At 39.7% G+C, this 25628-nt stretch overlaps 2 protein-coding genes across 2 annotated transcripts; both read left to right on the forward strand.

Moving 5' to 3' along the window:
- Positions 1-1232: 1232 nt before the first annotated feature.
- On the forward strand, positions 1233-9385 carry LOC139950557 (mannan-binding lectin serine protease 1-like). Its single transcript, XM_071949300.1, has 10 exons — positions 1233-1346; positions 1819-1993; positions 2652-2774; positions 3382-3575; positions 3962-4118; positions 5264-5437; positions 5806-5991; positions 6680-6987; positions 7845-8202; positions 8568-9385. The coding sequence occupies exons 2-10, from the start codon at positions 1897-1899 to the stop codon at positions 8756-8758; spliced, it is 1788 nt and encodes a 595-aa protein (XP_071805401.1). The 5' UTR covers positions 1233-1346; positions 1819-1896; the 3' UTR covers positions 8759-9385.
- Positions 9386-10931: 1546 nt separating this feature from the next.
- On the forward strand, positions 10932-25364 carry LOC139950912 (mannan-binding lectin serine protease 1-like). Its single transcript, XM_071949753.1, has 15 exons — positions 10932-11170; positions 11452-11626; positions 12285-12407; positions 13018-13211; positions 13600-13756; positions 14902-15075; positions 15444-15629; positions 16322-16620; positions 17137-17494; positions 17874-18083; positions 20912-21085; positions 21560-21745; positions 22518-22822; positions 23721-24078; positions 24440-25364. The coding sequence occupies exons 1-15, from the start codon at positions 10955-10957 to the stop codon at positions 24628-24630; spliced, it is 3306 nt and encodes a 1101-aa protein (XP_071805854.1). The 5' UTR covers positions 10932-10954; the 3' UTR covers positions 24631-25364.
- The last annotated feature ends 264 nt before the right edge of the window (positions 25365-25628 follow it).

Below are 25628 nucleotides of genomic sequence, written 5' to 3' on the forward strand. Positions count from 1 at the left end.
CGCTTTCAAAAAAGGAAGAAAAAACACCCTTGTCACTCGAAGTTGTGTGATTTCAGATGCTTAAATTTGATACCTCAAAACTAAATTCCTTGGTCTCGAAATAGTGAGAAAAATCAGTTTATAAATTTTTACACTAACGACAGACTCTCTTTAAATCCAAGGATCAAGGTCTAGGAGACCATTATTTCAAAGGATAAAAGGTTCACACAAATCTAGCAGTTTGGTGATATATAAAAGTATGATATTTGATTGGAAATGACAGAAGAAAACTTTGAAATTGTTTGGACTGCGTACCTCTCCGGTTTCCAAGTGTGGGTCAGACCATTTTCTTATGGGGGTTACAAAAGCCCATGTCTACAATCATGACCCAAGTTATAAGCCAAGGTTTATCACAAGTAACGTGCTTTGCCAGTCTCCAAAGTTGTGATTAACTTATTGTTCTGTGATCATGGTGACAGGTAAAATGGACACAGACACTGCATCACTGCCAACAGTACACACCCTACCATACAGTAAACACCATACTGTACCTTAAGCTGTGATCCTTATGTTGACATTTTACATGAAAAATTGACTCAAACAATCAAATAATGTACAACAATAAAAACAGGTAAACAAGCAGGACGGTAACAATCGATGAACTCTGCACCCGATTGTCTCTTAATGTGTTTTAAAAGAGTCGGACGTCGTTTTGCGACTCTATTGCAACAGGCACCCGAGGCAGATCATGGCTCAAACACTGAATCGGTAAGTTGAATCACGCAGGGAACTTCTTATATAGTTTGGTAACAGTGGGTCTTTGAAGTAATAGCAGTTCATGTGTTTTTAAACATTATTTGTAACTATGTCAACAGATTTTTGGGGACAAAGTGGTAAATGGTCGTTGTTAATCACAATAATGGTCAAAGGTAGTTTCATAGATTGGAAAATACTCAATCAATGCGATGTCGGTCACTTCAAACCACAGTGACTTCGTACCCAAAACATCATTCCCAAGTACCCAAGTCACTTCATACACAAGTAACCTCGTACCCCAGTCACTTCGTACCCGAGTCACTTCGTGTTTAACCCAAAGTTAATATATACATGTGATTTCCATAAGGACGCGTGTCATCATCGCTTCAATCGTGATGTGCCTCGTCCATTTTCCTGTCAACACATCATGCGAAACTAAGCAACGAAGCGCCCTCTACGGGCAGATAGAGTCACCAGACTATCCTGAGCCATATGGTGATAACGTAGATAGAGTCTGGAACATAATCGTGCCTGACGGATTCACAATAGTCTTGTACTTCAGTCTCTTCGAGCTAGAAGCTTCATTTGACTGTGCATATGATTACGTCAAGGTAATTGTGAAGTAAAGTATGGCCTGCCGCGATTCATACGTAACTAAAACAATTGATGTGAAGTGTACATAGAAAGTTTAAAATTCAAAACTCTCACAATTTCAGCGAGAATAAAACAAACACTACAAGTTGCTACTTATTTATTTTCTAACCTGCAGCTCAGGAGTTTTAAAAATGCTGTTTGAAATAAATACAGAATTGTGAAGTAAAGTATGGCCTGCCGCGATTCATACGTAACTAAAACAATTGATGTGAAGTGTACATAGAAAGTTTAAAATTCAAAACTCTCACAATTTCAGCGAGAATAAAACAAACACTACAAGTTGCTACTTATTTATTTTCTAACCTGCAGCTCAGGAGTTTTAAAAATGCTGTTTGAAATAAATACAGAATTGTTTATTCTACGGATATTTAAACTCATGGTTTGCCTCTAGATGTGCTACACATTTTTAACACAAGTTCCTGTCGACAGGTGTCAAGTCCCGAAGAGACAGCAACCTTCTGCGGCAATGGTCAGTTCTTGGAGTTTAGAACTCCAGGTACCAGGAAAATGACGTCACCAAACAACAACATGGTGGTCGAGTTTCATTCGGACTATTCAAATGAAGAACAGTTCTCTGGATTTGTTGCATATTACCAAGCCAGGGGTACGTCATCAAATACTATAACAAACAATAACAAACACCAAAACCACGAGCTGACACAATGCAATGTAATGTAATTCGGAAAGCTGATGAGAATTCTGTAAATCTTCTTGCTCTGATCCAAAATACAATGAATGTGCTCAAACAGTCGACCAAATGAAAGAACCGGACCTTGTTTGGGGGTTTACCAAAGAGCCTATTATTATGAAACAGCCCACACAATACAACAAATGACATTTGTCGTATCATTCTGTAAATGTTAGGTATTGTTAATTTTACGGATACACAATCCAGTATCTTGAGTTCACAATGAATGACGTCATCAATCCGCTACTTTGAGGTACACTGACACTAAAACAATGGAAACGCACAGATTTATGTGCGCGGCGTGCAGGGTGAGGAGCCAATAAAATGACCTCCTTTTGACCTTTAGGCGAGGGCGCCCTACTCAATGACGTCATGTGCATACCATTTTTACAGGGCCTTGCTTTTAAAGATCATTCATTTGATGTGATTGGTTTGAGACGAACATGTTGCCTAGTAAACATTCATAGAAACTTCAATATTTTTAAAGAAATAGAGTCTGCAAGTCCACTACGTTTAGTTTGTTGTGTCTGTTTCTTCTCTCAAAGTTAATGTCAAACTAATTTCTCCTATTCAGATATCAATGAGTGTTTGGTAAACAATGGCGGGTGTGAGCAAGTGTGTCATAACTTCGTATCTGGATATTACTGCTCATGTCGACTGTATTACCAGCTACATCCAGATAATCACCACTGCAAAGGTAACATTTATATTCCTCATTTTATTTTGAACTACCGACACCAACATCGTTCATTTTGTGTTCGTCTTTGCAAGATGAACATTAGACATACATGTCGGCTGGTGTTTATCCGTCTACTTTTGTCGATGCGGCGCCACTTTAAAAGTTTTGTTTTTGTTTTGTTTATAACAAATCGCAGCAACCTTTTTTTGGCGGCGATTATTTTGTTATTTTTCACGTTATTTGGCAGAGCACTTTTTAAGCGAACTTTGTTTTAAGGTTGCGATTTTTAAAAACTGTTTTTGGGGCCGGCGACCGTTTTGTTTTGGCAAATTTCATTTCATTTTATTTATTTTTTGCTTTTTTAAGCGATTTTTTTGTGGGCTCATTGATAATTGCTCACACCAATCTTTTTGAAATTGTTTTCATCTCCCGAAGGTCTGCAGACATCAATAATCAAACATACTTGTTTAATGATAGAATGTTTCAAGGAAAGTAGAATGTCTCGCCGATACATTGTGACTTGAGTGAACATGATCTAGCTTCAAGTGGTACTATACAATGTGCTCTACAGTTCTGTTCTCTAAGACCTATATAGAAACGTCTAACTAATTCTGTGTGTATTCAGTTTCTTGCAGGGATATTGTTTATACTTCGGAACAAGATGAGTTCCAGACTCCTGACTATCCTGACGATTATCCGCCGAATGCTGATTGTAACTGGCTGATAAATTTCGACTTCGGATACTCCATCAACATCGTGTTTGAAACATTCCAAATAGAATCGCATCCAACTGTACGCTGTCCTTACGACTATGTCAAAGTAGGCGTGAAATTGATTACGAGTAACACCAAAAACACTCGTTGCTTCTACAATATGTTGATATTCTTTATTTGTTTATTTGTGTGGGTGTATTTTCAGGCCATCATAATGAGAACCATAAGAACCAGGAATAATGTTCTTTGATATATCCCGAATAAAACTACTTATCATTTGACGAGTTGTAGAATGGGACATTTATTATTATTAAAAGCTGTTGCCTTTTTGCACTTTGGCACATGGCTTAGAGATCGGTAACAGTAACAAATCAACTACAACGTTAGTGCACAATGACTTCAAGTACAGAACAAAGTCTGTCGTGTATGTTAAGTTGAGCCAGTGTAAACATCGTATAAATGGGAAAACTTTTTTTCTGTTTTTTTTTGCAGATTTATTACGATAACGAGGTTAGAGGGCCAATATGCGGTGATTCACAATCTGATCTACCCGCAAGTTTCACCACATCCGGGAACATTGCCAATGTGACGTTTCATTCTGATCAATCAGTACAGAGAATGGGATTCCGGGCCCGGTATGACGTCACAGGTGAGAATAGCAACCTTGTTGTCAGGTTCGGTCGGCCTAAGCGCCTTGCCTTGATAGACCTGGGGTCGAGCGAGAGTGTCTGTGTGTTGCATGCTAGTCAGACGCCATGATGGAAACCTCCTTCTCACGAGTGTACTATAAATATCACCGCGTCATTTCTAATGCTCAACAGATCCTGTTTTCGAAATAGTCCGTCCCCTCGACATATTTTGCTCGTTACGCAAAAAATGTTCGTTCTTTTCAACAAAACGAAACTACTACAGAACGAATATGTGAGGCAAAGTAAAGGTTTAACGGCAACTGTTGGTACATTTCACTGCCATTCATCCGTGCAACATGTTCCCACTCAAAACATGTCGTTCTTATTTACAATCGTCCACTCCAAAGTTGGCACGTAAGGCATGCGTCTTTGGTGGGTACAATAATATTACGATTGGACGTTTAAGCTTGGTGAATGTTTTACACGGATACCTAGCATCAACTAATAAACCACAAGGTAAACTGACTGGTTTGTATAAAATCAAACAGTGAACACTCACATAGATACTTCCTTTCGAGTCTTGCTACTATGTTTGAATGCCTCTCGTTTATTGGTTTTTAGGTCGATCTTGTGGCGCCCTCTACCGGCCTACATATGGTATGATATCAGGACGTAACTTTACCTTCAGAGACTCTGTTCGATTCAGCTGCAATGATGGCTACGTTATAAATGGCTCCACATCGAGATCATGTCAAGCTAATGGCACCTGGTCTGGTATCCAACCTACCTGTGAAAGTATGTATGCATCTATTAACTGAGTTTACAGTTTTTACAAATAATTGAACAATTAAAATATATGTATGGTATATTTCACTGCCATTCATCCGTGCGGCATGTTCCCACTTAAAACATGTCGTTCTTTTGTTCAATCGTCCACTCCAAAATTGGCACGTTAACGTTTTATAAGGCATATTGTTTTGGAGGGTACAATATGATTGGACGTTCAAACTTGGTGAATGTTTTACACGGATACCTAGCATCAACTAATAAACCACAAGTCAAACTGACTGGTTTGTATAAAATCAAACGGTTATAAACACTCACATAGATACTTCCTTTCGAGTCTTGCCACTATGTTTGAATGCCTCTCGTTTATTAGTTTTAGGTCGATCTTGTGGCGCCCTCTACCGGCCTACATATGGTATGATATCAGGAAGCAACTTTACCTTTAGAGACTCTGTTCGATTCAGCTGCAATGATGGCTACGTTATAAATGGCTCCACATCGAGATCATGTCAAGCTGATGGCACCTGGTCTGGTATCCAACCTACCTGTGAAAGTATGTATGCATCTATTAACTGAGTTTACAGCTTGTACAAAAAAATGAACAATTAAAACAAATGTGTTTCAATTAGTACAAAATATTTGCTAATTTCCGAGAAATCTTTTCGTCCTATCCCAAAAAATCTCACGAAAAAACGAATGTTATTTGAAACGAGGTTTAAGTTTACACAAAAGGTTAGGTAATGACAATGCCTGCATCGTATCATTCCCTCAGCCATAGGTCAACATGTTTTAGTGACGACTAAAATGGATGGACTTTGATACAAGTGACTCAAACTTCTTTTCCCTGAAAAATAATTAACATCAAGATGTGATAATTCAAGAAGGTTCAACGGAGTATTAATATGCGATTTGTTTTTTCAGTTGTTAAATGCAACGTCCCACAGCCCATCAGTAACGGTGAGATCATGTACTGCTCCGGTATGAATTTCAGCTACTCCAACTCCATTGGTTTTGTGTGTAACGATTATTATGAGATAAACGGATCGAATTCGAGTGAATGTGGAGTGAATGGAACATGGACACCAGAGCCACCAGTGTGTGTACCAAGTAAGTTATACGTTGTTTTAGTGGTGAACTGCCTGAGCTAGTCTTGGTGCAAGACGTCGGTGCGGGCGCTGTTAAAGAATTGGCCGCGGTGTGCGTGAAAGGAAAACGAGAAACGTCTTGCAACAAGACTACACCTGAGCGAATAGCGTCATTGTCGTCATCTATGTGTTGGTGTCTGAGACAACAGAGTACAGTATTTGAAGAAGAAATATCAAGTCAGAGGAAGTGGAAACTATGGCAATTGAACGAAGGGAATGGAACGAAACTTCTGCCTGCCTGCCAGTCTGTCTGCCTGCCTGCCTGCCTGCCTGCCTGCCAGCCTGCCTGCCAGTCTACATGTCTGTCTGTCGCCCGCTGCTGCCTGCCTGCCTGCCTACCATGCATGTCTACCAGTCTGCCAGCCTGCCTCGGGGTTGGGGCGTTCTTTGTTTATCATTCAAGTTGATTTTTCTATATTTACTTTATTCTACCTTTTTTCAAATTTCAAAAACGTATTGTGAATGTTCTTCTGCTGTATTACTTTCATTAATTAATTAATTCAATAAACAACGCACATATCAACATGAGTAGTTAATATTTTTTTATAACCAAATTTTGCGGAGTATCTTCAGGTCTGAGCGTGCGGAAACTTAAACAAAAAGTTAATGATCAATGGAATTATTTCGTCTTGTTCTTGTTGTCTGTTCAGTATGTGGTGAGAGTTCTGTTAGACCAAGAAACCCTCCAACTGGACGCATTGTCGGTGGTAGGCAGGCCATACCAGGCTCTTGGCCATGGCAAGTACTTATCAATATCAAAGCCCCTGGGTTTGGTGGACTAAGAAACACCTTCTGCGGTGGCTCCGTGTTGAATGAAGAATGGATATTGACTGCAGCCCATAGCGTCACTGGAACCAATGATCGCCTTACAACGTATAAACAAGTTATACCCAAACACACCGTGGTTGTTTCATTGGGAATTCACACGAGAGACAGTCCGGCTGAACACACTATCGTCGTAAGTTAAAACCATTTTTGTTTTACTGTGCACTTTTCTGTCACAAAGACGTAAATGTAGTTCACAAAGACGTAAATGCAGGTCACAAAGACCAAAATGTCACCAAAAACGTAAACGTAAGTCATTGCCACATGTTGTTATTACCTGTTCAGCTTAAACAGCTACCTGAGCGGAATGTTTTCAACAAAAATGGTATTTTTACTTGTTTTTAATGCACTCGTTCACCATTTTAATGTAATTTTGATATGTGTACACTTCTGAACTTTTCGTAATTATCGATTAAAAAATCAGGCCCCTACCTAAAGGTTTTTTGAAAAACTAAAAACACTTCTGCCGTTGAGAGCGGGCGTCAAAGGACAATGCCGCTGACGTCATTTGTGGGAGTTTGCTTTGTTATACATCCACGCTGCAACACAGCGACTTTATCTACTTATGACGTTTTGAGAGTGATTACGTAACGGGGCTTTTCGCAAATCTCGCAGAAAAGCTCTGGACAAGGGCGTACAAAATGATTGTTTTTTTACACAATTGAAACCTATTTATAATCATATGACTCGATTTCCTTATTCATCGAAAACATTTTAAGTGGAATTCAGCAAAGTTCACGACTTGACATTTTCGTTCAAGCAGGTCTTTAAGACCAACAACAGCATTGTTTATAGGCGTTGGTCTATTTGATATGCAAATTCGCAACTTGGGTCACATGTCAGCTTATATATACATGTATGCAATAAAAAAAAAACATAATGGTTTCTCTGTGACAATCGCCAACCACGTTCCAGGCGTATTGTCGTGTGTGTGACAACTTTTGTTTCGTCATTAACTTCATTCCATAACATTTCTTCCTGACATGACAGAGATCTGCGCTTGAAATCATCAAGCATGCTGAGTTTGACCCTGTAACCTTCGATTACGATGTGGCGTTAATTCACCTCAATGAATCCATCCAATTCAATGACGTCATACGACCAATCTGTCTCCCACCACAAAGCACACACATTGAGCAGGATGACGACGAACGCGTGTACATCCCTAACGTAGCCGACACGGATACAACGGCGGTTGTGATTGGCTGGGGGCATACAGGAGCGGGCCGGTCTACGTCAAACGTACTGCTAGAGGTTAACGTTGGTGTCAATGTGCCAAGGGACCTATGTAATATGAAGCTAAATGATCCTGTTACAACTAACATGGTTTGCGCTGGATCAACAGAAGGTGAGTTATGTCATACGTTATGTATCTCCAATATGCCAAGTACTTCTCATAACAATCCATAACGACCCTGTTTCTTAGGCCAAAGACGATCCCTAGTCAAACAGTATGAGAGAGTACAATACCACAATGAGATTAGACGAGTAGGATCAAGTTTGACGCAGCAAAATGTAAACGCAAGAATAGTGAGAGGGGTCGAAATTGGAAAGAAAACTCGTGGGTGAACAATAAAACAAATAAACAAAGGAGAGGTGGAGCTGGGACTGTTTTGGCCGTTTACAAATGCGACAGTTTATGATACCGCTCTTTTCCTCAAATATATATTTCTTTGCGTCACTTTTGTTCAACTTATGTTTTATTTTATGTAGGTGGGCTTGACAGTTGCTATGGGGACAACGGGGGACCGTTGATGCTACGAGATGACGTCACTAATCGCTATTTTACATATGGAATAGTATCTTGGGGCGAGGGATGCGCACGTCCAGACAAGTTTGGTGTGTATGTGCGCATCGAGAACTTCGTGGATTGGATCCAATATGAGACATTTGTGGAGCGTTGAACCAACGGACGGGTGTGGTGTCTAATCAACCACTAGTATGCAGTACGTCTGCATAATGTAAGGTCATTTGTGTTTACCCGGTGATAATATTTCCACCACTCTTTTTAAAGTTACCAAGCCCTAAGTATTATCATTATATTAAGAAGTATTTTCATGAAGATGGTCTCCAAACACCGGTGCAGGTAATCATGTTATGTTCTTTTGTGTTTTAAAATCGCTCTTTTTGGTATCGCTTGTTATTTCGCTTACATAAATATGTAAGCGAAATAACAAGCGAACGTGCACGCATCCCGTAGAGACTAGACAATTTGTTATACCTCCTGGTAAAAAGTTGTACATTTTTAATGGTTTTTTTGTTGTAATTTTTAAACAATTCAATTTTTTATGAATCTCTGTATTTTAAACTCAATTCAGCTTGTAGCTGCGATGTTTGAATGTGTTTTAATAAACCAATAACAATAATTAAGTCTTATTGGACGAGAACTAATCACGTGATGTGATACAAAAGCTCTTGGTGATAAATTCTAACATTTGATTGGTCGAGAATTAGAACCAATCACATGGTGTGAATAATACCGCATCTTTATAAAACAACAACTTATTGATTGAAGTAAAAGGTAATGCGATGGCTGAACAGTTAGCACGTGTATATAGTCATTATGTCTTATCACGTATCAAATCTTGATGGCTTACAAGCGATATTTTACAGGGAAAGGCTGCGCTTAAACAGCCCTTTGAATAGTAACAACTTTTAATACAATAATTTGATTACTTTATAATTTGTATTAGTTTAAAAAAAAAACTTTTGAGAAGAAAAAAAGTCAAATAAAATAAAATTAACGGTTTAAAGTTTTTGTGTTGATTAAGGGTGATATTACATTTTGTAGACCCCCACCCAATTGTCTTGTATCATAATTGTCTTGTAGTCTCAATCTCGGCGGTGCTCTATCAGAGATCAATATATTGATGTTTTACTGGCAGATGTTTTTGAGATTAGTACAGCCGACAAAGATGTTGTTATTGCCAGCACACATCATTATAGGACACTTGCAAACCCTGTTTCGCTTTCAAAAAAGGAAGAAAAAACACCCTTGTCACTCGAAGTATGTGTGATTTCAGATGCTTAAATTTGATACCTCAAAACTAAATTCCTTGGTCTCGAAATAGTGAGAAAAATCAGTTTATAAATTTTTACACTAACGACAGACTCTCTTTAAATCCAAGGATCAAGGTCTAGGAGACCATTATTTCAAAGGATAAAAGGTTCACACAAATCTAGCAGTTTGGTGGTATATAAAAGTATGATATTTGATTGGAAATGACAGAAGAAAACTTTGAAATTGTTTGGACTGCGTACCTCTGCGGTTTCCAAGTGTGGGTCAGACCATTTTCTTATGGGGGTGACAAAAGCCCATGTCTACAATCATGGCCCAAGTTATAAGCCAAGGTTTATCACAAGTAACGTGCTTTGCCAGTCTCCAAAGTTGTGATTAACTTATTGTTCTGTGATCATGGTGACAGGTAAAATGGACACAGACACTGCATCACTGCCAACAGTACACACCCTACCATACAGTAAACACCATACTGTACCTTAAGCTGTGATCCTTATGTTGACATTTTACATGAAAAATTGACTCAAACAATCAAATAATGTACAACAATAAAAACAGGTAAACAAGCAGGACGGTAACAATCGATGAACTCTGCACCCGATTGGCTCTTAATGTGTTTTAAAAGAGTCGGATGTTGTTTTGCGACTCTATTGTAACAGGCACCCGAGGCAGATCATGGCTCAAACACTGAATCGGTAAGTTGTATCACGCAGGGAACTTCTTAAAGTTTGGTAACAGTGGGTCTTTTAACTTATAGCAGTTCATGTGTTTTTAAACATTATTTGTAACTATGTCAACAGATTTTTGGGGACAAAGTGGTAAATGGTCGTTTTTAATCACAATAATGGTCAAAGGTAGTTTCATAGATTGGAAAATACTCAATCAATGCGATGTCGGTCACTTCAAACCACAGTGACTTCGTACCCAAAACATCATTCCCGAGTACCCAAAGTCACTTCATACACATTCAAGTAACCTCGTACCCCAGTCACTTCGTACCCGAGTCACTTCGTGTTTAACCCAAAGTTAATATATACATGTGATTTCCATAAGGACGCGTGTCATCATCGCTTCAATCGTGATGTGCCTCGTCCATTTTCCTGTCAACACAACATGCGAAACTGAGCAACGAAGCGCCCTCTACGGGCAGATAGAGTCACCAGACTATCCTGAGCCATATGGTGATAACGTAGATAGAGTCTGGAACATAACCGTGCCTGACGGATTCACAATAGTCTTGTACTTCAGTCTCTTCGAGCTAGAAGCTTCATTTGACTGTGCATATGACTACGTCAAGGTAATTGTGAAGTAAAGTATGGCCTGCCGCGATTCATACGTAACTAAAACAATTGATGTGAAGTGTACAAGGAAAGTTTAAAATTCAAAGCTCTCACAATTTCAGCGAGAATAAAACAAACACTATAAGTTGCTACTTATTTATTTTCTAACCTGCAGCTCATGAGTTTTAAAAATGCTGTTTGAAATAAATACAGAATTGTTTATTCTACGGATATTTCAACTCATGGTTTGCCTCTAGATGTGCTACACAATTTTAACACATTAAGTTCCTGTCGACAGGTGTCAAGTTCTGAAGAGACAGCAACCTTCTGCGGCAATGGACAGTTCTTGGAGTTTAGAACTCCAGGTACCAGGAAAATGACGTCACCAAACAACAACATGGTGGTCGAGTTTCATTCGGACTATTCCAATAAAGAACAGTTCTCTGGATTTGTTGCATATTACCAAGCCAGGGGTACGTCATCAAATACTATAACAAACAATAACAAACACCAAAACCACGAGCTGACACAATGCAATGTAATGTAATTCGGAAAGCTGATGAGAATTCTGTAAATCTTCTTGCTCTGATCCAAAATACAATGAATGTGCTCAAACAGTCGACCAATTGAAAGAACCGGACCTTGTTTGGGGGTTTACCAAAGAGCCTATTATTATGAAACAGCCCACACAATACAACAAATGACATATGTCGTATCATTCTGTAAATGTTAGGTATTATTAATTTTACGGATACACAATCCAGTATCTTGAGTTCACAATGAATGACGTCATCAATCCGCTACTTAGAGGTACACTGACACTAAAACAATGGAAACGCACAGATTTATGTGCGCGGCGTGCAGGGTGAGGAGCCAATAAAATGACCTCCTTTTGACCTTTAGGCGAGGGCGCCCTACTCAATGACGTCATGTGCATACCATTTTTTCAGGGCCTTGCTTTTAACGATCATTCATTTGATGTGATTGGTTTGAGACGAACATGTTGCTTAGTAAACATTCATAGAAACTTCAATATTTTTAAAGAAACAGAGTCTGCAAGTCCACTACGTTTAGTTTGTTGTGTCTGTTTCTTCTCTCAAAGTTGATGTCAAACTAATTTCTCCTATTCAGATGTCAATGAGTGTTTGGTAAACAATGGCGGGTGTGAGCAAGTGTGTCATAACTTCGTATCTGGATATTACTGTTCATGTCGACTGTATTACCAGCTACAGCCAGATAATCACCACTGCAAAGGTAACATTTATATTCCTCATTTTATTTTGAACTACCGACACCAACATCGTTCATTTTGTGTTCGTCTTTGCAAGATGAACATTAGACATACATGTCGGCTGGTGTTTATCCGTCTACTTTTGTCGATGCGGCGCCACTTTAAAAGTTTTGTTTTTGTTTTGTTTATAACAAATCGCAGCAACCTTTTTTTGGCGGCGATTATTTTGTTATTTTTCTCGTTATTTGGCAGAGCACTTTTTAAGCGAACTTTGTTTTAAGGTTGCGATTTTTAAAAACTGTTTTGGGGGCCGGCGACCGTTTTGTTTTGGCAAATTTCATTTCATTTTATTTATTTTTTGCTTTTTTAAGCGATTTTTTTTTGTGGGCTCATTGATAATTGCTCACACCAATCTTTTTGAAATTGTTTTCATCTCCCGAAGGTCTGCAGACATCAATAATCAAACATACTTGTTTAATGATAGAATGTTTCAAGGAAAGTAGAATGTCTCGCCGATACATTGTGACTTGAGTGAACATGATCTAGCTTCAAGTGGTACTATACAATGTGCTCTACAGTTCTGTTCTCTAAGACCTATATAGAAACATCTTACTAATTTTGTGTGTATTTCAGTTTCTTGCAGGGATATTGTTTATACTTCGGAACAAGATGAGTTCCAGACTCCTGACTATCCTGACGATTATCCGCCGAATGCTGATTGTAACTGGCTGATAAATGTCGACTTCGGATACTCCATCAACATCGTGTTTGAAACATTCCAGATAGAATCGCATCCAACTGTACTCTGTCCTTACGACTATGTCAAAGTAGGCGTGAAATTGATTACGAGTAACACCAAAAACACTCGTTGCTTCTACAATATGTTGATATTCTTTATTTGTTTATTTGTGTGGGTGTATTTTCAGGCCATCATAATGAGACCCATAAGAACCAGGAATAATGTTCTTTGATATATCCCGAATAAAACTACTTATCATTTGACGAGTTGTAGAATGGGACATTTATTATTATTAAAAGCTGTTGCCTTTTTGCACTTTGGCACATGGCTTAGAGATCGGTAACAGTAACAAATCAACTACAACGTTAGTGCACAATGACTTCAAGTACAGAACAAAGTCTGTCGTGTATATTAAGTTGAGCCAGTGTAAACATCGTATAAATGGGAAAACTTTTTTTCTGTTTTTTTTTTTGCAGATTTATTACGATAACGAGGTTAGAGGGCCAATATGCGGTGATTCACAATCTGATCTACCCGCAAGTTTCACCACATCCGGGAACATTGCCAATGTGACGTTTCATTCTGATCAATCAGTACAGAAAATGGGATTCCGGGCCCGGTATGACGTCACAGGTGAGAATAGCAACCTTGTTGTCAGGTTCGGTCGGCCTAAGCGCCTTGCCTTGATAGACCTGGGGTCGAGCGAGAGTGTCTGGGTGTTGCATGCTAGTCAGACGCCATGATGGAAACCTCCTTCTCACGAGTGTACTATAAATATCACCGCGTCATTTCTAATGCTCAACAGATCCTGTATTCGAAATAGTCCGTCCCCTCGAAACATTTTGCTCGTTACGCAAAAAATGTTCGTTCTTTTCAACAAAACGAAACTACTACAGAACGAATATGTGAGGCAAAGTAAAGGTTTAACGGCAACTGTTGGTATATTTCACTGCCATTCATCCGTGCAACATGTTCCCACTCAAAACATGTCGTTCTTATTTACAATCGTCCACTCCAAAGTTGGCACGTAATGCATGCGTCTTTGGTGGGTACAATAATATTACGATTGGACGTTTAAGCTTGGTGAATGTTTTACACGGATACCTAGCATCAACTAATAAACCACAAGGTAAACTGACTGGTTTGTATAAAATCAAACAGTGAACACTCACATAGATACTTCCTTTCGAGTCTTGCTACTATGTTTGAATGCCTCTCGTTTATTAGTTTTAGATCGATCTTGTGGCGCCCTCTACCGGCCTACATATGGTATGATATCAGGAAGCAACTTTACCTTTAGAGACTCTGTTCGATTCAGCTGCAATGATGGCTACGTTATAAATGGCTCCACATCGAGATCATGTCAAGCTAATGGCACCTGGTCTGGTATCCAACCTACCTGTGAAAGTATGTATGCATCTATTAACTGAGTTTACAGTTTTTACAAATAATTGAACAATTAAAATATATGTATGGTATATTTCACTGCCATTCATCCGTGCGGCATGTTCCCACTTAAAACATGTCGTTCTTTTGTTCAATCGTCCACTCCAAAATTGGCACGTTAACGTTTTATAAGGCATATTGTTTTGGAGGGTACAATATGATTGGACGTTCAAACTTGGTGAATGTTTTACACGGATACCTAGCATCAACTAATAAACCACAAGTCAAACTGACTGGTTTGTATAAAATCAAACGGTTATAAACACTCACATAGGTACTTCCTTTCGAGTCTTGCCACTATGTTTGAATGCCTCTCGTTTATTGGTTTTTAGGTCGATCTTGTGGCGCCCTCTACCGGCCTACATATGGTATGATATCAGGAAGCAACTTTACCTTTAGAGACTCTGTTCGATTCAGCTGCAATGATGGCTACGTTATAAATGGCTCCACATCGAGATCATGTCAAGCTAATGGCACCTGGTCTGGTATCCAACCTACCTGTGAAAGTATGTATGCATCTGTTAACCGAGTTTACAGTTTGTACAAATAAATGAACAATTAAAACAAATGTGTTTCAATTAGTACAAAATATTTGCTAATTTCCGAGAAATCCTTTCGTCCTATCCCAAAAAATCTCACGAAAAAACGAATGTTATTTGAAACGAGGTTTAAGTTTACACAAAAGGTTAGGTAATGACAATGCCTGCATCGTATCATTCCCTCAGCCATAGGTCAACATGTTTTAGTGACGACTAAAATGGATGGACTTTGATACAAGTGACTCAAACTTCTTTTCCCTGAAAAATAATTAACATCAAGATGTGATAATTCAAGAAGGTTCAACGGAGTATTAATATGCGATTTGTTTTTTCAGTTGTTAAATGCAACGTCCCACAGCCCATCAGTAACGGTGAGATCATGTACTGCTCCGGTATGAATTTCAGCTACTCCAACTCCATTGGTTTTGTGTGTAACGATTATTATGAGATAAACGGATCGAATTCGAGTGAATGTGGAGTGAATGGAACATGGACACCAGAGCCGCCAGTGTGTGTACCAAGTAAGTTATACGTTGTTTTAGTGGTGAACTGCCTGAGCTAGTCTTGGTGCAAGACGTCGGTGCAGGCGCTGTTAAAGAATTGGCCGCGGTGTGCGTGAAAGGAAAACGAGAAACGTCTTGCAACAAGACTACACCTGAGCGAATAGCGTCATTGCCGTCATCTATGTGTTGGTGTCTGAGACAACAGAGTACAGTATTTGAAGAAGAAGTATCAAGTCAGAGGAAGTGGAAACTATGGCAATTGAACGAAGGGAATGGAACGAAACTTCTGCCTGCCTGCCAGTCTGTCTGCCTGCCAGTCTGCCTGCCTGCCTGCCTGCCTGCCTGCCAGTCTACATGCCTGCCTGCCTGCCTGCCAGCCTGCCTGCCTGCCTGCCTGCCTGCCTGCCTGCCAGTCTACATGCCTGCCTGCCTGCCTGGCAGTCTGCCTGCCCACCTGTCTGCCAGTGTATGCCATGCATGTCTACCAATCTGCCAGCCTGCCTGAGGGTTGGGGCGTTCTTTGTTTTTCATTCAAGTTGATTTTTCTATATTTACTTTATTCTACCTTTTTTCAAATTTAAAAAACGTATTGTTAATATTTGTGTATATCAAAATTTGAAGGAGTATCTTCAGGTCTGAGCGTGCGGAAACTTAAACAAAAAGTTAATGATCAATGGAATTATTTAGTCTTGTTCTTGTTGTCTGTTCAGTATGTGGTGAGAGTTCTATTAGACCAAGAGACCCTCCAACTGGACGCATTGTCGGTGGTGAAGAGTCTACACCGGGCTCCTGGCCGTGGCAAGTACTGATCAATATCACAGCCCCTGGGTTTGGTGGACTAAGAAACACCATCTGCGGTGGCTCCGTGTTGAATGAAGAATGGATTTTGACTGCAGCCCACTGCGTCACTGGAACCAATGGGAAACTACCAACATATCGCAAAGTGATACCCAAACACACCGTGGTTGTTTCATTGGGGATTCACACGAGAGGTGAACATACTATTGTCGTAAGTTAAAAAAAAACATTTTTGTTTTACTGTGCACCTCTATCGCTATATACGTAAATGTTGGTCACAAAAATGTCACTAAAACGCTAACGTAAAGTCATTGCTACCTGTTGTTATTACCTGTTCAGCGGACCCTATTGGTAGTAACTCAAAATAATTATCAGCTTAAAACCTCACTTGGTAACGAGTAATGGGGAGAGGTTGACAGTATAAAACTTTGTGAGAAAAGGCTCCCTCTGAAGTAAACATAAGTCATTGCTACATGTTGTTATAACCTGTTCAGCTTAAATCAACCACATCATTGCTGGATTAGGCGCTGGTCAGTTTAATATATGCAAACTCGCATCTTGGCGTCAGGTCACATGTCAGCTTATAAATACACAATTGCAATAAAAAAAAACCATGATGGTTTCTCTGTGACAATTGCCAACCACGTTCCAGGCGTATTGTCGTGTGTGTGAAAACCTTTGTTTCGTCATTAACTTCATTCCATAACATTTCTTCCTGACATGTCAGAGATCTCCTTTTGAAATCATCAAGCATGCTAAGTTTGACCCTGTAACCTTCGATTACGATGTGGCGTTAATTCACCTCAATGAATCCATCCAATTCAATGACGTCATACGACCAATCTGTCTCCCACCACAAAGCACACACATTGAGCAGGATGACGACGAACGCGTGTACATCCCTAACGTAGCCGAAGAGGATACAACAGCGGTTGTGATTGGCTGGGGGCAGATGGGCCAGGGCCTGTCTTCGTCAAACGTACTGCTAGAGGTTTACGTTGGTGTCAATGTGCCGAGGGACCTATGTAATATGAAGCTAAAGGATCCTGTTACGACAAACATGGTTTGCGCTGGACCAAGAGAAGGTGAATCATGGCATACTTTGTGTATCTCCTATATGCCATTAACTTATCATAACAATCCATAACGACCCGGTTTCTTAATTTTAGAGGCCAGAGACAATCCCTAGTCAAACAGTCAGAAAGAATACAAAACTACAAAGAATATATACGAGTAGGATCAAATTTGACGCAGCCAAATGTAAATGCAAGAATAGTGAGAGGGTCGAAAGTGGAAAGAAAACTCAGGGGTGAACAATAAAACAAATAAACAAAGGAGGGTTGAGGTATAAAGAGACTGTTTTGGCCGTTTACAAATGCAACAGTTTAAGATACCGCTCTTTTTCTCAAAATATCTATTTCTTTGCGTCACTTTTGTTCAACCTAATGTTATTTATTTCTTTAGGTGGGCTGGACAGTTGCCATGGGGACAGCGGGGGACCGTTGATGCTACGAGATGACGTCACTAATCGCTATTTTACATATGGAACGGTATCTTGGGGCGAAGGATGCGGCCGTGAAGGCAAGTTTGGTGTGTATGCGCGCATCGAGAACTTCGTGGATTGGATCCAATGTGTACAGAAGTTGGGATTCCGGGCCCGGTATGACGTCACAGGTGAGAATAATAACCTTATTCATACGCATAAAAACAGTTTTACCCTTATGAACAACCAAAATAAGCACAAGGATAAGCAGTCAACAATCTCTTTAAAACTAATCTTTTCTTTTTCATACCTATTTCCACACAGGAAAAACAGCCCTCTCGGCTCTTCAGACATCGGTCTGGACATTAACATATTCAGTAAGCAGTTTATCAGTAAACATAACTCGCAACATTTTCCACCCATCAATCTCAAAATCAGAGTCATATCTAGTAGTGACACGTATTAATAGTACAAAAACTCGAACTTTTTCCTATTTCTCTTTACAGTCTCATCACAGAAAATACAATTTAACTTATACCTTTACATAAATATACTGTTAAATACCGTTAATTGTAATGGTTGAGCAAGAATAATAAATAAATAAATATCTAAACTTGTCACTGGTTAATTTCATAATGACATCTTGACCTTCGGATTTTAATTATAAGTCACTACATCTAGTGTACATAATTATGGGTCCCATATACAATCTTCTTTTCAATAATTTAATCTCCAGAAAGAACTTTTACTACATGGAGGCGTTGGGTGACTTCTCTTTTAACATTGTCTGTTTTTTGCCGTGGTGGTTTTCCACCTCCAATGTTGCATTATGAGATCTTCGGGAACCCCTCTATTTGCTAAATGTGTTGCTCCCCCGGACCTCATACTATAAAGTCCATACTTGGTTGGTTCTTTTATTCCTAATTGCTTGAGTGCATCTAAGAAAATGTCTCTGCATCTTGTGTAGCTGAGAGGTCTACTGAGTAATGGAGTATGAGATGACGTACTTGAATGGTTAAGACATAGCAGTGAATAAATAAGCATCTTGGCCGATTTCAATATTGCACTTGGCCATGAAACGCTTCAGAATTTTTAAGGGAGAATATCTGCTCCAGAGTCTGCTAAAAAAGTGGTATTACCGTCCCTAAAAATGTCCGTTTTAGAGTGAGGAATAAAGATGCTGAGGCAATTTTCAGCTAGGAGTTCTCGAATGTGGCCAGCTTTAATTTGCGCCATCTCAGCGTGCCTAAAACGAAGCTTAAATTTAAGGGAGACATAGCATGCCGTCCTTAAATCGATCAGACTGCAATCAGATTGCCCAAATTTATCGATTATAGCTTTGACTAGACTGAATGGAAGGGGCTCTTTTTGCACGGATGGTTTGTGTTTCTTTTTTCACTTATAATTAGTTGTTGCATTACTGGTGAGTCCAAGGGATTGGGTGTGATACTATTGTACTGTCAGAATTTGCGAACTTACTTTTATGAACGATGAATGCGGCTATAGCATGTACTTTAATGGGAAATACGAGTGGAATATTTTGTTCCTTAACCCAAGCTAAAAATTCCCTACACTTGTATAAGTAAGCAGTTATGGTGCCGTTCGCCTTGGCAAATAGAACTTCGAAAAATATGTGCATTTTGGACTCTTCCATGCCGGTTGGGAAATCTGACCAAAATGCCTGACTGTAAATGATCTAATTGTTGTGAATGGCGCTATTATAGTAACATTCGGATATTATAATCTACCCTTTACGTTTACATCATCTGATATCAAATCATTGACATTGCATGAGTTAAAGTTACAATTCACGTCTAACACGTCACCAAATTTCTTTAGGAATTCTGCCGCTTTAGGACAGGCTGCATCCTGAGGCTTCTGCCCCTGAGCTGGGCCCGGCTTGGGTACCCTTGATCAAGGCCGGTGCTCCAGCCAGCCGCGACCTGCTAAATCCCAGTCCCCATCACTGAATTCCGCCAGCGCACATGCCCCCATTCATAACACAAAGCGTGCATATAATTTACAGCGTATGTACACATACTGATGTACATGTACCATCTGTATGGTACACGTATGGTACACGTATGGTACATGAGTTCTTCCTAAGTTGTATGAGCCACACGCACGAGGTTGAAGACACGACCGTACTCGTGACTACGCTACACTGTTCTCGCTGTACAGTGTACATGTACTGCACACGCAATGTAAACGTTGTTCGTGTATAACACTGCGTGCAGTTTTTGTTGCCGAATCGTGCCGCGCACCGGGCCGGGGCACACTACGCCAACAGCCTTGAATCAAGGCTTGGGTGGATGTTGCGGGTAAGAGAGCTTGGACTGGTCTCTGAGCAGCTGGGACGCGGCCCTACACACGTGACCGGGGTGCTACACACACAACAATTTTGGTACAAAACTAAATGTTGTCAGGTGCGGTCGGCCTCAGCGTCTTGCCTTTATAGCCCTGACCGCTGGGGTCGAGCGAAGTTGTCGGGGTGTTGCATGCTAGTCAGACGCCATGATGGCAACCTCCTTCTCACGAGTGTACTGGAATTATCACCGGTCATTTCTATAGTACTCATCAGATCCTGCTTATTTCGAAATAGTCCGTCCCCTCGAAACATTTTGCTCGTTACGCGAAAAATGTTCGTTCTTTTCAACAAAACGAAACTACTAATGAACTATAGATGTAAGGCAAAGTTAAGGTTTTACGGCAAATGTTGGTATATTTCACTGCAATTCATCAGTGCGGCATGTTCCCAATAAAAACATGTCGTTCTTTTTCAACCGTCCACTCCAAAATTGGCACATTAACGTTTTAATAAGGCAATGTCTTTGGTGGGTACAATAATGATCGGGCGTTCAACTTGGTGAATGTTTTACACGGATACCTAGCATCAACTAATAAACCACAAGGTAAACTGACTGGTTTGTATAAAATCAAACGGTTATAAACACTCACATAGATACTTCCTTTCGAGTCTTGCCACTATGTTTGAATGCCTCTCGTTTATTGGTTTTAGATCGATCTTGTGGCGCCCTCTATCGGCCTACATATGGTATGATATCAGGAAGCAACTTTACCTTCAGAGACTCTGTTCGATTCAGCTGCAATGATGGCTACGTTATAAATGGCTCCACATCGAGATCATGTCAAGCTAATGGCACCTGGTCTGGTATCCAACCTACCTGTGAAAGTATATATGCATCTATTAACTGAGTTTACAGTTTGTACAAATAAATGAATAATAATAAAAACAAATGTATCAATATAAACCACAAGGGAAACTGACTGGGTAAATTTTGAAATTATTTTGGGGGTTGAACAAAGAATTGACTAGAGTGGGATTCGAACCAACGACCTCCGGACGTTATAATCCGGAGGTCGTTGGTTCGAATCCCACTCTAGTCAATTCTTTGGTCAACCCCCAAAATAAAAACAAATGTATTTCAATTTATATGCTCGTTCCTCAAAATATTTGCTTATTTCCGAGAAAACCTTTCGTCCTTTCCCCAAAAATCAAAATATCAAAATGTTTTAGTGACGACTAAAAATGGATGGACTTAGCTTTAATACAAGTGACTCAAACTTCCCTGAGAAAGAATTTACATCAAGATATGGTATTCCAAGAAGGTTCAACGGAGTATTAATATGCGATTTGTTTTTTCAGTTGTTAAATGCAACGTCCCACAGCCCATCAGTAACGGTGAGATCTTGTACTCCTTCGGTAGGAATTTCAGCTACTCCAATTACATTGGTTTTGTGTGTAACGATTATTATGAAATGGAAGGCATAAATTGGAGTAAATGTGGAGTGAATGGAACATGGACACCAGAGCCACCAGTGTGTGTACCAAGTAAGTTATAATATACGTTGTTTGAGTAGTCCAGAGCCACCAGTGTACCAAGTAAGTTTTATACGTTGTTTGAGTAGTCCAGAGCCACCAGTGTACCAAGTAAGTTTTATACGTTGTTTGAGTAGTCCAGAGCCACCAGTGTACCAAGTAAGTTTTATACGTTGTTTCGTAGTGAACCACCTGAGCTAGTAGCGTCATTGCCGTCATTTATGTGTTGGTGTCTGAGACAACAGAGTACAGTATTTGAAGAAGAAATATCAAGTCAGAGGAAGTGGAAACTATGGCAATTGAACGAAGGGAATGGAACGAAACTTCTGCCTGCCAGTCTGTCTGCCTGCCTGCCTGCCTGCCTGCCAGCCTGCCTGCCAGTCTACAAGTCTGTCTGCCGCCCGCTGCTGCCTGCCTGCCTGCCTGCCAGTCTACATGCCTGCCTGCCTGCCTGTCAGTCTGCCTGCCTGCCTGCCAGTCTACCATGCATGTCTACCAGTCTGCCAGCCTGCCTCGGGGTCGGGGCGTTCTTTGTTTATCATTCAAGTTGATTTTTCTATATTTACTTTATTCTACCTTTTTTCAAATTTCAAAAACGTATTGTGAATGTTCTTCTGCTGTATCACTTTCATTAATTAATTAATTCAATAAACAACGCACATATCAACATGAGTAGTTAATTTTTTTTTTTATCCAAATTTTGCGGAGTATTTTCAGGTCTGAGCGTTCGGAAAAAAAAGTTAATGATCAATGGAATTATTTCGTCTTGTTCTTGTCTGTTCAGTATGTGGTGAGAGTTCTATTAGACCAAGAGACCCTCCAACTGGACGCATTGTCGGTGGTAGGCAGGCCAGACCAGGCTCATGGCCGTGGCAAGTACTTATCAATATCAACTCCCCTGGGTTTGGACTAAGAAAAACCTTCTGCGGTGGCTCCGTGTTGAATGAAGAATGGATATTGACTGCAGCCCAATGCGTCACTGGAACCGATGGTTACCTTACAACGTATAAACAAGTTATACCCAAACACACCGTGGTTGTATCATTGGGGATTCACACGAGAGACAGTCCGGCTGAACACACTGTTGTCGTAAGTTAAAACCATTTTTGTTTTACTGTGCACTTTTCTGTCACAAAGACGTAAATGTAGTTCACAAAGACGTAAATGTAGGTCACAAAGACCAAAATGTCACCAAAAACGTAAACGTAAGTCATTGCCACATGTTGTTATTACCTGTTCAGCTTAAAGTCACCTGGAAGTGGTATTTTTTTTCAAAGTAAAGCTTTTGTCACTAATTTATGTGTTGTGATGATTGGAATGTGAATAAACAGTTAACTAAGGTTTTAAAAAAACAGTTTTTATGTTATTTACAAATTTAGGAGCAGACCCTGACCCGAGAGGGCGCTGTTCGTGACGTCAATCGAGGCAGACTTTGCCTGTAATGCGTAGAGTAAACACATTTTTTCCCCCGGCAATGCCGACCAGGTGTATTGCTGCTGAATGCAGAAAAAACACTTTTTGAAATGTACCAACTCACGACTTGGACGTACATGTACTTTGCACGTGTGTTTACTATACGCATTGCAGGCAAAGTCTGCCTCGATTGACGTCACAAAAGGGGTAGGCGGAGTCAGCCCCCTAAACAACTTTATATATTTTTTAAACATATAAATCGTGACAAACAATTTTTCTAAAAAAAAAAGTTTTATTGTTCGTAAGCATAATTTATACTCTTATGTTTGAAAGAAAAAAAATTCTATTTCCAGGTGACTTTAACTCAACAACAGCATTGCTTATAGGCGTTGGTCTATTTGATATGCAAATTCGCAACTTGGGTCACATGTCAGCTTATATACATGTATGCATAAAAACAACATAATGGTTTCTCTGTGACAATCGCCAACCACGTTCCAGGCGTATTGTCGTGTGTGTGACAACTTTTGTTTCGTCATTAACTTCAGTATAACATTTCTTCCTGACATGACAGAGATCTGCGCTTGAAATCATCAAGCATGCTGAGTTTGACCCTGTAGCCTTCGATTACGATGTGGCGTTAATTCACCTCAATGAATCCATCCAATTCAATGACGTCATACGACCAATCTGTCTCCCACCACAAAGCACACACATTGAGCAGGATGACGACATACGCGTGTACATCCCTAACGTAGCCGACGAGGATACAACGGCGGTTGTGATTGGCTGGGGGCGGACGTCCAAGCACCGGTCTACGTCAAACGTACTGCTAGAGGTTAAAGTTGGTGTCAATGTGTCGAGGACCCTATGTAATATGAAGCTAAATGATCCTGTTACAACTAACATGGTTTGCGCTGGATCAACAGAAGGTGAGTTATGTCATACGTTATGTATCTCCAATATGCCAATTACTTCTCATAACAATCCATAACGACCCGGTTTCGCCAAAGACGATCCCTCGTCAAACAGTAAGAAAGAGTACAACACCACAATGAGATTATACGAGTAGGATCAAGTTTGACGCAGCCAAATGTAAACGCAAGAATAGTGAGAGGGGTCGAAATTGGAAAGAAAACTCATGGGTGAACAATAAAACAAATAAACAAAGGAGGGGTGGAGCTGGGACTGTTTTTGCCTTTTACAAATGCGACAGTTTATGATACCGCTCTTTTTCTCAGATATACATTTCTTTGCGTCCATTTTGTTCAACTTATGTTTTATTTTATGTAGGTGGGCTTGACAGTTGCCAAGGGGACAGCGGGGGACCGTTGATGCTACGAGATGACGTCACTAATCGCTATTTTACATATGGAATAGTATCTTGGGGCGAGGGATGCGGCAGTGAAGGCAAGTTTGGTGTGTATGTGCGCATCGAGAACTTCGTGGATTGGATCCAATATGAGACATTTGTGGAGCGTTGAACCAATGGACGGATGTGGTGTCTAATCAACCACTAGTATATAATACGACTGCATAATGTAAGGTCATTTGTGTTTACCCGGTGATAATATTTCCACCACTCTTTTTAAAGTTAACAAGCCCTAAGTATTATCATTATATTAAGAAGTATTTTCATGAAGATGGTCTCCAAACACCGGTGCAGGTAATCATGTTATGTTCTTTTGTGTTTTAAAATCGCTCTTTTCATTATCGCTTGTTATTTCGCTTACATAAATATGTAAGCGAAATAACAAGCGAACGTGCACGAATCCCGTAGAGACTAGACAATTTGTTATAGCTCCTGGTAAAAAGTTGTACATTCTTAATGTTTTTTTTGTGTAATTTTTAAACAATTCAATTTTTTTTATGAATCTCTGTATTTTAAACTCAATTCAGCTTGTAGCTGCGATGTTTGAATGTGTTTTAATAAACCAATAATAATAATTAAGTCTTATTGGACGAGAACTAATCACGTGATGTGATACAAAAGCTCTTGGTGACAAATTCTAACATTTTATTGGTCGAGAATTAGAACCAATCACATGGTGTGAATATTTTAACACAACAACTTATTGATTGAAGTAAAAGGTAATTAATGCGATGGCCGAACAGTTAGCGCGTGCATATAGTCATTATGTCTTACGTATCAAATCTTGATGGCTTACAAGCGATATTTTACAGGGAAAGGCTGCGCTTAAACAGCCCTTTGAATAGTAACAACTTTTAATAAAATAATTTGATTACTTTATAGTTTGTATTAGTTTAAAAAAAAAAGTCAAATAAAATAAAATTAACAGTTTAAAGTGTTTTTGTTGATTAAGGGTGATATTGCATTTGTAGACCCCCACCCAATTGTCTTGTCTCATAATTGTCTTGTAGTCTCAATCTCGGCGGTGCTCTACCTCTGATTTGTATCAGAGATCAATACATTGACGTTTTACTGGCAGATGTTTTTGAGATTAGTACAGCCGACAAAGAT

The sequence above is a fragment of the Asterias amurensis genome, chromosome 18 (genome assembly GCF_032118995.1).
Source record: "Asterias amurensis chromosome 18, ASM3211899v1".
Classification (NCBI taxonomy): Eukaryota; Metazoa; Echinodermata; class Asteroidea; order Forcipulatida; family Asteriidae; genus Asterias; species Asterias amurensis.

What these genes read in the sequence shown, in the direction of transcription:
- LOC139950912 (XM_071949753.1), top strand. Translation starts at nt 10,955, where the DNA reads ATGTGCCTCGTCCATTTTCCTGTCAACACAACATGCGAAACTGAGCAA. An exon ending in GTGCATATGACTACGTCAAG is followed by an intron (nt 11,171 to 11,451) that starts GTAATTGTGAAG and finishes TCCTGTCGACAG; the next exon opens with GTGTCAAGTTCTGAAGAGAC. An exon ending in GCCACCAGTGTGTGTACCAA is followed by an intron (nt 21,746 to 22,517) that starts GTAAGTTATAAT and finishes TTGTCTGTTCAG; the next exon opens with TATGTGGTGAGAGTTCTATT.
- LOC139950557 (XM_071949300.1), top strand. Translation starts at nt 1,897, where the DNA reads ATGACGTCACCAAACAACAACATGGTGGTCGAGTTTCATTCGGACTAT. An exon ending in AGATAATCACCACTGCAAAG is followed by an intron (nt 2,775 to 3,381) that starts GTAACATTTATA and finishes GTGTGTATTCAG; the next exon opens with TTTCTTGCAGGGATATTGTT. An exon ending in GCCACCAGTGTGTGTACCAA is followed by an intron (nt 5,992 to 6,679) that starts GTAAGTTATACG and finishes TTGTCTGTTCAG; the next exon opens with TATGTGGTGAGAGTTCTGTT.